Source organism: Vanacampus margaritifer, chromosome 9, assembly GCF_051991255.1.
Source record: "Vanacampus margaritifer isolate UIUO_Vmar chromosome 9, RoL_Vmar_1.0, whole genome shotgun sequence".
Classification (NCBI taxonomy): domain Eukaryota; kingdom Metazoa; phylum Chordata; class Actinopteri; order Syngnathiformes; family Syngnathidae; genus Vanacampus; species Vanacampus margaritifer.
In genome coordinates this window covers 12,918,761-12,933,748 of record NC_135440.1, presented here as the reverse complement: position 1 = coordinate 12,933,748, position 14,988 = coordinate 12,918,761, and the positions used below count along the sequence as shown (strand labels likewise).

Here is a 14,988-nt window from a genome sequence, read left to right as displayed (position 1 = left end):
CTTCAGATGGATAGATAGCTTAGGCCTACATCTCATTTATCATGAGTTGTGGCAAGGACAACTGCAGCCAAAAGAATGTAGACGTGATTGAAACAGCTGTAATGCACTTTGGTTAACTTGTGACTTTTGTCAGCCAACAAAGAAAAAAAAAGCTGAGCCATTTCGCAGTAAACTATCAAAATATTGGTTAGATGAAACAACACAAAGATGATTAAAGATAAAAATGTGCAGTTTAAATAATTGAAAGGGAATTTGATGTGTTTGAAATATTGAATCAAGAATTTAAAAAAAATATATATACTGTATAACGCCTATCAAAACAATGTTTTAATCGCTATAGCAGTACATGCTGACCAGTAGATGTCAGCATTGTTACCAATGAAGCTTTTGCTCTCTGTGTACAATCTTACAGTATCTTAATTATAGACTTTAAATTACGTATTAGAGTATATTGACTTTAAGCAGAGTAAGGCTAATCTCTTTATGTCAGGTATAGGTTATAAAAGCATGTTTTTTAGTAGAAAAATGTCTATATGAAAGTATAAACGAGAAAGGCAAATAAGATTGTTATGTATACAATTATTACTTTTCGATACTAAGCGCATCTTTTTTGTTATTGTCTGTGATGATTCCGAGCTGTTGAAATTGGGGCATGACATCATTGTTAGGTTTACATTGGAGAGCAGCACTTTAAATCCTATTCTGTTCCATTATCATGATCGATACAGATTTCCAACCACAAATATTCACAAGCCAGAAACATACAAAAGATACAAGTGCAAGCATACCGTTAGTGTAAATTGTTTCTTTGCTCAGACACTAATAATCCCTCTAGAAGCCCTGAGCCATATCTTCTTCTTTTTTTCTCTTCCTGTAATGAGCTGTGATCTGTTATCAGTCATTACAGGAAGCCTGATTATTCAACTGGTATTCTGCACACGCTCACAGAGAGCTCCCTGAAGGTGACCTTTTCATGTCACCATAGAAACTGCCTTGCTCTACTCTGAGATGCTCACCATGTACTGTACACAGAGTAAGAGAGAGAGGGAGACAGAGACACCGACAGGCAGGCGGGCAAGCAGAGACGGGAGAAAATTTGTTTTCTTTCCATCTTGCACATACAGTGGAACCTCGGGCTTGTTTGTAACCCAAAACATTCATAAACCAAGGTAATAAAACCTATTGAAATGAACTGAAATACAATTAATCTGTTTCGGGCCCAAAATTAAGTGACACACAACTTTCTTATGGAATGGACTGCTATTTATATAGCGCTTTTTAGCTATAGTGCCCAAAGTGCCTTACATAGCCTCACATTCACCCAGAAAATCCGGGTTCAGTGTCTTGCTTAAGGACACTTCGACATGGTCACCATGGGAGACGACCACTCTACCACTGAGCCACACCGCCACAATTATTGAGTGGTTAAAAATGTATATAGTACAATGTAGAAAAAAGTGAAAACACCATTATGGAGAAATAAAACACATACTAAAAAAAATTTATCATGATCATGGTCATTTATTGCTCATTAACTTTAAGTAAGGAGGCGTGAAGGGGAGGAGAGCTACAGCTCCAACAAGAGTCTTCTACAATACACATATGGACTAAATCGTTAAAAATTCACCACTAAAAATCAGACATTGATTTTGAATTGTTGTTCAACAGAAATATGTAACTAATAATAATAATAATAAGCTTATGAAGCAGGCATGTACCAAAATTATGGAACCCCTGAAAAGGATTCAAAATAATTTTACAACAGGGACATGTTCAGCCTAGGCGTGTCCTCTAATTAGCATCACGGGTGTCTTCCAGTCACTCTATTTAAAGGGTGACAGCCTAGTCACTGTTCTGTTTAGTGACAATTGCCACTTGGCCCATTACACAAATAAGTTCAATGCAAGACATCCACATTTTTAATATTATAACGATAATAAATAAACACATAATTAAATTAATAAATCTCTGACAGCATAAATCAAAACTAAGCATTGTCTTTTTAAAGGCAGAACTTCTAAAAGTTTGCACTAGTTAACCCTATAAATCAGAGGTCACCAACTCCGGTCCTCGAGGGCGCCTATCTTGCATGTTTTAGATATGTCCCTTCTCCGACACGCCTGATTTCGGGATCAGTATCAGGGTTCTGCAGAACTTTCTAACAAGCTAATCATTTGAATCAGGTGTGTTGGAGGAGGTAAACATCTAAAGGGTCTTAAACGCTTGGTTTAAAGGTTTCTCTCCTCCAACATACCTGAATCATATGATCAGGATCATTATCAGGCTTCTGAAAAGCTTGCTGATTAGCTGATCCTTTAAATCAGGTATGTTGAGGTGGAAAACATCTAAAGCATGCAGGACTGTGGCCCTTGAGAACCAGAGCTTGAGACCTATGATCTAAACCAGGGGTGTCTAACATACGGCCTGTGAGCCGGATCAGGCCCATCAAGGGGTTTAATCCGGCCCGTGAGATGATCTTGTAAAGATAAAAAATGAGGAATGTTGAACCAATTGATCCGACGGCCAAAAGCAAAACATACATTTGTAATTTCACAAACAATCCTCAGATCAGCAACGCAAACTTGTACACAAAATTACCTGGATGTCATTATTTTACACACAACCTAAAGTTCCGGTTTGTTGAAAATAAATAAATAACTGAAAACATAAACCAACATAAATCAAATATAAACATGCTTAATATAACATACATTCAGCTACTGGTAACACAAACACGTATGACATGGATTTAACAATTTTTGGAACAAAATATCTACAGTTGAGACCCGCTATTTATTTAGGTGTATAACTGACACCAATTGTTTTTAAGTTATATACCATGATTTTACTGGTCCGGACGACTTAATAAAATATTTTCCTCCATGTGAGCTAATATGAGTTTGACACCCATGACCTAAACCTTGCAGGATAGGGGCCTTCAAGGATCGGAGCTGGTGCCCTTGTTACAAATGAATACATCTACACATTTTTCCAATTCTCAAAATTCATTCTGATTGGAGTTGTATATATTGCTCATGACAGGCTGCTGTTAAAGCAACCCCCGGATGACGATGTAAGCCGTAGTTACTTGCTGAACAAGCTTTATTGACAAGTAATTAGTCAAAGGACAAAAAGACAACAGCAGATTTGGGACCTTGCTCCACAGAGACTCAGATCACACCACATGAGCAATCACATAGCAACTCGACTTAAACGGAAGACATCTGTCTCCGCAGATATGTCCCGTTGTTGTAGTTGCAGTGTCATTGACTGCAATTCTGCCAAATTATAAAACAACAGAAACAGGATATTAATGTGAACAGAGGCTGCAGTTTAAACATATAAAAGTACTTGAAAAAGTAGTTGGCCACTAAACCTATTAGCTGCTTGGGCCACCTTCAGCAGCAACATCTGAAATCAAGCAATTTCTATAACTGGCAATGAGTCATTCACATCACAAAATATTTTTGGCCCATCTTCCTTTCAATAGGATTCAAGTACGGACTTTAGCTTGGCCACTCCAAAACCTCCATTTAGATTTTTTTTTTAAGCCACTCAGATGTTCACTTGCTTGAGGTCAGTAAGTGCTGCCCTAACATTTTACCTCAGCATTTTCTGGTAAAGAGCTATTTTCATGGTTCCATCAATCACAGCAAGTCGTCCAGGTCCTGTAGAAGCAAAGCAGTCCCAGAAACCACCACCACCACCATGTTTGACTGTTAGTATGATTAATATTAAAAAATAATATTCTTCTTTTGTTTTTTTTTTAAATGTTGTGTTACATTTACGGCAGATGTACTGACTCACGCCTTCAAAAAATAAAACTTTTGTCTCATCAGTCCATAGAAAATTGTCCCCAAATTCTTCAGACTCATTCAGATATTTTTTTTTTTCTTACACAAGTAAGAAAGCCTTTCTTTCTTTTTGGTGAGCAGCGTGTTTCGCCTTGGGACTCTTTAATTGTTGCCCTGGATTCATTTGTGACCTCCTGGATGAGTCATCACTGTGCTCTTGGGATATTTTTTGCAAGTTGGCTGATTGCCACTGTTCCATGTTTTTCATTTGTAGAGAATGGCTATCACCAAGGTACACTGGAGTACTAAAATCTCCTAGAGGCTTTGTAACCCTTTCTGGACTGATCAATGTTAATTACTTTAGCTTTTGAGATCTTCTGGTTCTCTTTGGTTCATATAATTTAGATGTTTGTGTGATGACAGTGAGTACATGGCAGGGATTAACACAAACTGGGGAGGAATTGTTTTAATTACTGTAAATAGAAACACAAATGCATGATTTTTTACATTTAGTTAGTTGCAGCAGATGTCTGCAATCAAAAGACAAGAAAATGTTATCAGTTGTGGAAAAAAACTGTCCCTTCATTGCTTTCATTTTGTCCAAGAAGCTCTTGTAGTGGGAGGGGAACTTCTTGGGAAGTTGTGGGGAAAGGGCAATAATCAATAGTGTTGAATTAATGAATAAACAAATTAATGTGCTGGGGGAGGAACACACTGCCCTGACACTGACAGTTGAAACAGTGCTATAGATAGTATCTATCAATCTATCTATCTATAGTTGGCTGTTTAAAAAAGCTTCACGGAAGAGAGGAGGAAATGGCGACTGGTATTCACTGTTTGGAACTTACTCGGCTTGCTGAAGGACCGAAAGCGAGAGTCTAGCGGCATGCAGCTTTTTTGTTATCCCGCTAGCCTACAACCATAATTTGAGTTACACCTTCCAAACAAATCTTTCTCCCACCAATTCACTATTTAAACATCATACATAACATATACACGGCTAAACTTGTGACTGGGAAAAAAGTTCATTTTGTAGTTGATGTCGCGCATCGTCATCCTCGTATCTATCTATCCATCCATCTATCTATCTATCTATCTATCTATCTATCTATCTATCTATCTATCTATCTATCTATCTATCTATCTATCTATCTATCTATCTATCTATCTATCTATCTATCTATCTATCTATCTATCTATCTATCTATCTATCTATCTATCTATCTATCTATCTATCTATCTATTTGAATCATGCATCCTGTTTTGTTGAATTTTGAACGCGTACCAGTGCCATCCAGCCATTGCCTGGTTATTTATATACGGCTCTGAATCATGATGTTGTCAAGGAGTTGGCACATGCGCAGCAGAGAGCGAGAGAGAGAGAGAGAGAGAGAGAGAGACTTTCGAGTGATGGGAGCCGGCTGAGCAAGCAGCAGCGAGTCATCGCTCTCCGTGCTGCTAATGACAGGTAAATTGTTTTTTGTTTTGTTTTTAAAATACTATTTTGGAACCAACATTTGTGCTCATTTGACTATGTTATTACTCTTGAGGTCGACGCGCGCGTGTTCAGATAAAAATGAGTGCGTGCGTACGTGCGTGCTTAAATCCTAATCATGTCGTCCACATCTGGTTAGTGCGTATCTGTCGATGGAAATGTCCGCTTTAAACTTGTGTGCTGTCACTTCGTCGTATAAATTCAAAACTGCAGTAACACGAACGCGTGCATGTTAAATAAAATAAAAGTTATTCCGCAAATATTTGGACGTATCCTGCCCAAAAAAACGGCTGACAGTTTCCACTTGCTGGGAATTAGTCAGTCGAGCGGATTTCGTCAATTCAGTTCATTCTGAATGTCATTGAAAAGCGTGTGATCTACGTAGGCTATGGCTCATCGGGGTTGGAAGGACGACGCATGCTCGAGGTCTGTTCTTCTCAGACGAACGTCACGTTTTACGTACGCATGTGTGTGTTTTCATGCTGGGATAATGGCGCTCAGCACCAAGGCCAGCTCACACACAACGCTGGATGGCACTGGTGGGAACGATAAAGTACAACAAATTTGTTGTTTTTGCTTAAGTAGTAGATTGTTTAGGTATTTTATTTTATTTTATTTTATTTTATTTTATTTTATTTTATTTTATTTTATTTTATTTTTTACTTTTGCTCCTTACATTTGACAACAGATTTGGACACCTTACTTTAAATAAATAAATAAACAAAGGGGAAATGCCAATGTTAATACCAAATTACTTTTGTACTCAGGCACATTTCAGAGTCGGTACACTTTTTTTTTTTAAGTACCAGAGTTGATATATTAGTAGTATTGTATTTTTCGCTGGAGACTTTTTGACACAATCCGTACTTCAGTTTAAGTACTGAGTGTGACTATTTTGCATGCCAAACTTGCTGCATGGTAGCTAAAAATTCTTAAAAATATTCAAATTATAAAACACATATATGCAAGAATTTTATATATATTCATCAAAATAAAGGTTAATATTCATTAGGGTTAGAATTGTTTAATGCTGTTGTTGAGAAGCAATGAGGCATCCATTCCTGATCAGTTTTGTAAGGGATCTGTTGACATTTAACAAGGAATGTCCTCCTGCACTTCTATTAAATGCAACTGTATTGAATCAGATTTAAATGTTCAGCATTCAATTTACTGTATATGTATACATTTACTTTGTGACACATTTAATCCAGTTGGTTTGAACACTTGATATTCAAACAACAATTTGAGCCAAATTCCAGGAACATTACCTGTGTTAACTATTTCCTGTTTACGGTACTTTAATCATTTTGATGTGTTCGTTTGTGATTTGTTCTAATCTGCTCTAGTATGAAATATTTTTTGTGTGAATCCGGAAAAATCAATCAATCAATCAACCAATCAATCAAGCAAGCAAGTAAGCAAGCAAGCAAGCAAGCAATAACACAAAACAAAGATTAATGTTTTTGGATTTACATTTACATTACATTTTTGCCATGAACAAGAAAAAAAAACATTTAAGAGGCATGTTATCAACATTCCAGCCCCCTTACTGTGGTTTACACACCATATAATTTGGTTCTGGTTCAACCAAGACTGCAGAAGAGAGCTCGAGGAAGCTGACAAAAACATGAAACATCATTTTTCTCATTTATGTGTGGAGGAAGTGAGTGATGAAATTCAGTCAGATTGCAAAGAGTATTACTGTACAATGTACGGTGTGTGCCATGATTAATTCTTTGGAAACACAGAAAGAAGGATATCCCCTTCTCGCCGAGCATTTTTTTTGTTTTTGTTTTTGTTGTTTTCATGTATGTTTTCATGTAACGTAGTTCTAGATGTGCTCAAACCCTCTTGAATTAAATAAGTTTGACTTGAATAGTTTCACATTGTGCCGACTGTGAGTTTCTGTTAAGCTTTTCGTTTACAATCTTGTAACAAAAAAATGCAAAATGGCATTGACATGCTAAAAGTTAGCATTGAGAATTGCTGTTTTATACCACTTTAAGCAACAAATAGACATGAAAAGCGCTAAAATATCAATAATCATATATATTCTTTATCTTCTATGAAAAATTTATAAATATTACAGCATCTTACTGATTCACTTACATTTAGTGTAAAAGTAGCTACTATTCTTCAATCTTTGTGTTTTAATGACTTGCATGTATTACACTGCCTCCAAGCTGCTGGCTAAAATGGGCACGCCAGAAAGAGCAGCACAATTAATTGGATTGCAGCATTAAATCAGGATGCACAAACTGTTTAATTTTCTAAATTCAATTGAATTGTTTTTATAATGTACATTATTGTACAGTGCTATTTTTTTTCCTCATTAAAAATATAAACCATTTTCTAAACAATTGTATTTCCATTCAATTCAGTGGAGGAAGATGATTTGAAATGTGAGTGTTTTGATTTACAAGTGTCATCACGGGAACAACTTAAACTCGTATCTCAAGGCGATCTGAGATTAAAGATTGTAGCCTTATTTCTTCTTTCTGTTGCTAACATTGAAAGATTATAAATATGAATAACAGAAAAATGAACACAAATACAATTATGTACGTAGGTGAAAGTGAAGAATGTTAAATGTTGATCTGTCATTTACATTGTCTCGATATTCAGGACTATTGTCACCTCGTTTCAGAGAGGATTATCATTTTCTGGATGTTAGTGATATAATCTTAGGAGCAGGTTTGTTAATGATGCTTTATTTTGGGAGATCATGTCATTAGTCTCATTCAAATGTCATTTCTGAGTGTGAATGATTTTAAATGCTTTCACTGACACTTTGTCCCACTAAGGAACTACTAACTTTAGTGAAATATTAAATAATATAGTGCACATGTGAGTTTACTCCTCTTTAGGTTTATACAATACTGCAAAGGGTGTAGTAGTGTACGGCTCGTTTATCACCAAATGAGAATGCATTTGCATGCATAGCTTCAACCTGTTATATAACTTTATGCGAGAGCGTGGGGGTAAATGTGTTTATGAATGCATAAATGTATTCATATGAGCATGTGTATTATGCAGGGGGTGAAAAACTCCGTGGGTGGGTGGATTCATTCATGCATTACCATCTGTATTTGTTCAAGCAGGCAGACAGATGTGAAGGATGGCGTCTTGCTCCGAGATCTGTGGGTCGGAACACGGCGAGCAAGCCCAAGCCAGTGGGAACTGCCAGCAGTATGGCGTCCGCTCCTACTTGCACCAGGTAGAACAAACATTTTTCCTCAAGAGAACGCGTGAGAGATGGGTTTTAAATGAAGTATTATGTCTATTCATCCAGTTTTATGAGGAGTGCACAGCCTCCATCTGGGAACGTGATGAAGATTTTCAGATTCAGAGATCGCCTAGTAGGTGGAGCTCTTTACTCTGGAAGGTGAGATTAAATATCAGTTTGGTCACGCCATATATATATATATATATATATATATATATATATATATATATATATATATATAGGGTTGGGATGGTTACTTGTAAAATGTATTCCGTTACAGTTACAAGTTACCTGCTAAAAAATTTACTTAGTAACGTAATCCAAGTACCATAATACAATTTTATTACTTTGGATTACTTTTGGATTACTCCAATACCAAGCATGCTCATAAGGACAAAATAAAAATAAATATCACGACAATATATACATATATATATTCTATACAATGTGCCCCTGCTAGTTGCGGGTGATAGGGACCCGGGCAGCCTACAAATAGCACAAAATCTTTGTGTAATTGACATCCATTAAAAAGCATGTAGGCTATACATAGGTTGATTGATCGATTGAAGGCCATATGCTGTTTTTGAGCTGTCACTAAAAAACAACCACACATCCACACCTCACAGTTTAGACAGACCGACAGACAGATAAATAGACAGAAAGATAGACAGATAGATAGATAGATAGATAGATAGATAGATAGATAGATAGATAGATAGATAGATAGATAGATAGATAGATAGATAGATAGATAGATAGATAGATAGATAGATAGATAGATAGATAGATAGATAGATAGATGGATGGATGGATGGATGGATGGATGGATAGATAGATAGATAGATAGATACGAGGATGACGATGCGCGACATCAACTACAAAATGAACTTTTTTCCCAGTCACAAGTTTAGCCGTGTATATTTTATGTATGATGTTTAAATTGTGAATTGGTCGGAGAAAGATTTGTTTGGAAGGTGTAACTCAAATTATGGTTGTAGGCTAGCGGGATAACAAAAAAGCTGCATGCCGCTAGACTCTCGCTTTCGGTCCTTCAGCAAGCCGAGTAAATTCCAAACAGCGAATGCCAGTCGCCATTCCCTCCTCTCGTCCGTGAAGCTTTTTTAAACTGCCAACTGCCCGTGTGTCGAGGACACGACAGTTCCCCAACTTCCCGACATGTACAGCTCCAGTAGCAACGGTCCCTCTCTCTCTCGCATACATGCTCTCTTGCTCTGTCTCTCGCTCTGTCTTTCTCTCTTGCTCTCTCTCGCACTCTCTCTCATCGTAAAAATTGTAATCCCTCGAAGTAATCCTCATTTTTAATAAATGTACCTGTAATCTGATTGCATGTTTTTTTTCCTGTATTTTTTTTTTTCAATTTTGATTACGTAACGCCGGAACATATGTTCCGTTACTTCCCAAGGCTGTATATACAGTATACAATATAAAATATAGCTGCACTCCAAAGAGCCATGGCTGTTTCTTTACCATCAGTTCATCCATCCATTTTCTGAATCACTTATCCTCACTATCAGCCATTTATCTTAGCTACTGCTCGGCTCGGCTGCCCCGCTCTTGTTTACGTTGCCTCCACCACCCTCCACGCTCACCAGAGCTGACAGCAATCCACAGAGTTCCGGCTAGTTGAACTTGCAACATCTCGTCTGGGATGTTGAAAGTGCGGTAAAAGTCGCTGGAACTCGTCAATTTATATTGTACTTCAATGTTGATTAAATCCACACGATTATAGTATCCAGCAACGAAGGTAAAAGGTAAACAGGAAAAGGCACAGCCTGATCATCATTGGCCCTGAGGCGGTTCCACGGCTGTCGGGCCAAGTGACTATGGAGGGAGCTTCGGTTGTGGCTCTCATTCAAGTGAATGGGAATCAGCAACTGGTGCATTCACTCACGCATTTTTTTACCCCATATTTCAAAATTTGTAATAAATATTGTTTTTAGAGTCGAGGAGACTTTGGCTGGTTGTTGGGTTGTGTGTGTACAACCTTTTTTTTCCCCTGTCGCCAAACCATGTTGACAAATGGCTCACTGTTTACTCATTAACTTGCGGCGCCATTTTACCTCCCACGTCATGCGGCAGCAGCAAACCCTTAAAGGGACATTAATCAGACCAACGTTAGTGTATTTCAGGTGGCTTGAAGCGATACAAATGACGTGGTTATCGTGCATTCCTAATTTATACATAATATGCAAATATTTTCTCTTTGTTTTTTCCTTCCTCAGGTCTGTCTCGCGTTTGGCACCATCATCTTGTTTGCAGGCCTGATTGTCATTATCGTGGGATATGCTACTCCAGCTAGGATTGAAGCATTTGGTGAAAAGGATCTTCTTTTTGTGGATAGGTATACCATGCCGTGGTGAACAGACGATATAACGATGATATAATATGACGGGATGCATGTTGCTGTATAATATCTCGACATTTCTTGTTCTTCAACAGCCAGGCAGTCAGTTTTAACCGTGCGCTGGATGTTTGCAAGCTGACTGGGGCTGTGCTGTTCTGTGTGGGAGGCACCTCCATGGCTGTGGGTCTCCTGCTGTCTGCCTTTGCCAAAAACTACTCCAAAGAGGAATTATATCTGCAGCAAAAGTTTAAAGAGCGGTTGGCTGATTTGCATTCAACAGTCGGTAAGGTTTAATTCTCTATCAAGAGACTAACTGCCATTGACGGTTATAAACGTCAAATATTTATTTTAACAATTTCTATTAGTTTAACATTTTTTTTACATTTTTGTTAACAAGAGTATGAAAACTTAGAATTTTTTTATTGTGCATTTAGAACAGATATAAAATGTGTGATTAATCCCGAGTTAACTCGTGAGGTCATACAATTAATTACAATTAAAAAAATGTATTGCCTGACCCTGCTCATTTTTTAATAATCTTTTCTTTTCTTTTTTTATCGCGTCAGGTGATTAAAAAATAATTTTAATAATTAATATATAATTTAATCATAAATTGTATATCTGTTCTAAATGTACAATAAAAAATGTTTTTCTAGGTTTTCATATTCTTGAAAAAAAAAGTTAAACTAACAGAACTAGTTCAAATTAATTTTTGACGTCAATAGCCGTCAATGGCAGTGAATGAGTTAAAATATGACTCACACAATACATAAACTTTTTTTCACAGGTACTCCCATAATGAGAGCACCAACCCCTGGGGAGGGAAAGGTGCCAGTGACACTTTCCAAAGTCCAGAACGTCCAGCCGGTAACCCCAAAGTCAGAAACCTGACAGCAGGCTGCTTGAAGGGGAAAAATTAGTTTGTTTGCTGAGTGATGGGTGTGCAGCTTTTGAGTGAGTAGACTGCGTGTATGTCCATTAATGCAGAGATGTTATCACCTAAAAGGTCATCTTACATGACTGATAGGGCCAACTCTTCTAAAAAAAAAATCTAAGATTACAAAATTGACATTTCGTGTGTATTAGTTTTTTACAAGACAAAACACAAAGTTTGTGAGCTGTAGCCATAAAAAATTCAAGTGAGACAAAGTAAGTAACCCAAGAACAAATCAATAGAACACAGCCACTGAACAAGTGAACATTTGTCTTTTAAGTGGATTCTCATTGTGTCGAGGAGGAAAGTAAGGCATTATCGATGTTTAGCCGCCACTTCACAATGCCCAAAGCGTCAGCCACAATAACCAATCACAGCTGTATGACATATACTGTAAATATAGGCTCATAAAATCACCAGCATTACATTATACTGTCTACATTTAAGAAAAAGCAGAGTCTATGAGAGTCTATGTTAGATCATTGTGAACATTAGGGCAAATTAGATGAATGAGACAGAACGAACTTGAAAGTGTGACATTTACTCCTGATATGTTTGACCTTGTCGTCTTGAGTAAAGATCCCTGATGAAAGGTACATTGGATGGGTTAGAAACTCCACATCACTGTCAGTCAATTAAAAAGAAAAGCACAGATTTTGACATATCTCATCAATTAGATATAGTGTTGGGTTATTGTACTTTTAAAAAGACACAGTATTTCTGTCATATACTACCTTGTTTGTATTACAGCAGGGATGAAACATGGGTTAAATTGTTTCTGCGATTAGTTTGAACTTCATGTTTAAACTTGTGTTTTCCTTATCTTTGAACTACAGTGGAACCTTAAAATTTAACCACCCCTGAGGTCATACAATTCCCATTTCCCTAATTTAACCAAAATAGAGCCATGTGTTGGTCAAATTATCCCAAAGATCAAGAATTGCAGTATGCTGCCAGTTCATGCTATTTTTCCAGCCCTAGTTTTAGACTTGCTGTTCTCATGCAAATAAGATGCTGCTCAACCTGCCACTCTATGGCGCAATTCTGGCTTTTCGTTACCAGGACATCCAGGCCTGGAGTTGTTTTGAGCTCCTAATTTGAATTTTGTTTGAAAAGAAAACCACTCTTTAAGGAAAGTTGTATCGTCACTCAAATTTAATGTCTGAAGGATTTGTTTACAGATACATTTTCATAAATGGTCATCTTACAATGAATTGACTTTGTGCAATTTTTCACTGGATCAAGTTACACCATTTTAAGATTTTTTTTATGCTGTTCTGCATTATAGGAATAAGACACTATCACAAAACATTTTTCTTATTTAATTTGCGTATCAATGATGTAGGACTCACCAACAAACTTAAATTTGTGATGAAAATATTCATGTAAATTCACCTTTTACTAGCTGTTCACTACCCTCTTCATTTTTTTTTTCATTTTACAAGTGGTGATTTTGTTATGACTCTTTTTTTCTTAACCACACAAACCACAAAGCTATATGATCGATATTGTAAATGTTACCCAATCACATGTAATCTGTAATCCTGTTCAAAAACCATAAAACAGGATGTTGAATGAGAGAGTCAGCAGGTGATCAATAAATGTGCTCACTAGTAGTCTCATGCTGTAAAATGTGTGTTTGGTATCATTCGTTTACTGTCCAAAAGCCGCTACATATTGAACACATATTTTTATTCTTGAACACATATTTTATTCTTTCAAGAAAACTGTTCACAAGGTTTAGTCTAGACATTCAGTGTGTCTTCTGATGTAAATGTATTCTCCAAGGGGATTATGCATAAAGAACAACTGAAGTCAATATCAACAATGTGGTATTATATTATGTAGTATATTTTCAAACATAATAAAAGTTAAATATGCTGGCCAATGTTGTGCAAGAGTGTATTCACCTTTACGCAGAACCATACAACGGGCAAGCTTTGTGCTCTCTCCGCATGTCTCTCTTTCTCTCTCTCTCTCTCTCTCTCTCTCTGTCCGTCTTTCATTCTCTTGCACTGTGCGCATGCATGTACAAAATATAAAAATATATATTTATATGTATACAGTATAAACATACTTCTATGCTATTGGTCAGTCCACAGATATGGGTGTTATTTTTTTCCCCAAATTATTGACCAATCTAAAGTGTTGAAAATGATTTGCTGTCTTTGATGATGTAATGTCAATCGTTGAGCAATCATGCAGTTTTTGGGGTTGGTCGGTTGGTCGGTCCATCTCTCTCTCTCTCTCTCTCTCTCTCTCTCTCTCTCTCTCTCTCTCTCCCTCTCTTTCTTACTACTACCACTATACAACTCTATAACATACGTGAGCTGCTTTCATTAGCGTGGAGTAGAGTTTTCACTGTAATCCATCAGCAGGGTCATTTCGAAAGGCAATGTATAGGATGATAAGTGTGCTATTTGAGGCCTCATTAACACACCCACATGTGCACACACTGAAAGGGACCACTGGACTAGATAGGACAGAATTAATGACATATCTGGAAATAGCACCCAGAGGACCATCACCTTGAGCAGTCAGAAGTGAGTCATGGAGCAAACACACGTATGCGCACACACACACGCACTAATGACTCATACACACCTGGAGTCCTGGACAGGATGGATGCCAAATAATAAAGAAACTTTGCTGATGAGAGAAAGGAAAGCCATCACCCACATACAATCTAAAAATATGTCATTATATGTAGAGGCAGGTACTTGGATTTGATGAAAAACATTACAAATTCTTCCATATCATTCTATACTAATTAATGTAATGGGAATAGTAACGCAAGTTTAATTATACAGTGACGGTCATTAATTATCACCTTCTAATGAATACATTTGGGGGTAGTTGTTCGGTCTGATTAGGAAATTGATGAGTTGCAATAAAATTAACATTTTTCTTGCGCTGAATGAAGGCAAATTTATATACTAATGTCCTTGATTTACCATATAAAATGACATTTTTGGAATTATTGTCAGCAGTGGAGTTAATTATTACATTAGTGACATGATGATAATCATCAATGTGTGGCATCTACATAAATAGTGGTAAAAAAAAAAGTTAGAAGTCAAATAAAAAGAGTGGAAACACCATGTGCCCAGGATACACAGATAACAAATGAATGAAGATTGTTATTTTAATTACAGGTGGACTTATCCAGTCAAA

The 14,988-nt window shown here is 36.9% G+C and overlaps 1 protein-coding gene across 2 annotated transcripts; it reads left to right on the top strand.

Moving 5' to 3' along the window:
* The first annotated feature begins 5,147 nt into the window (after window positions 1–5,147).
* Window positions 5,148–13,702, top strand: nrsn1 (neurensin 1). Of its 2 annotated transcripts, none has more exons than XM_077576561.1 (6): window positions 5,148–5,262; window positions 8,391–8,506; window positions 8,582–8,674; window positions 10,759–10,877; window positions 10,976–11,163; window positions 11,668–13,702. In XM_077576561.1, exons 2-6 carry the CDS (start codon window positions 8,408–8,410, stop codon window positions 11,769–11,771), a joined length of 603 nt encoding a protein of 200 aa, XP_077432687.1. In that variant the 5' UTR covers window positions 5,148–5,262; window positions 8,391–8,407; the 3' UTR covers window positions 11,772–13,702. The 2 variants fall into 2 exon arrangements, with proteins under 2 accessions (XP_077432687.1, XP_077432688.1); XM_077576562.1 differs by having other exon boundaries at window positions 5,167–5,262; window positions 8,388–8,506.
* Window positions 13,703–14,988: the final 1,286 nt, after the last annotated feature.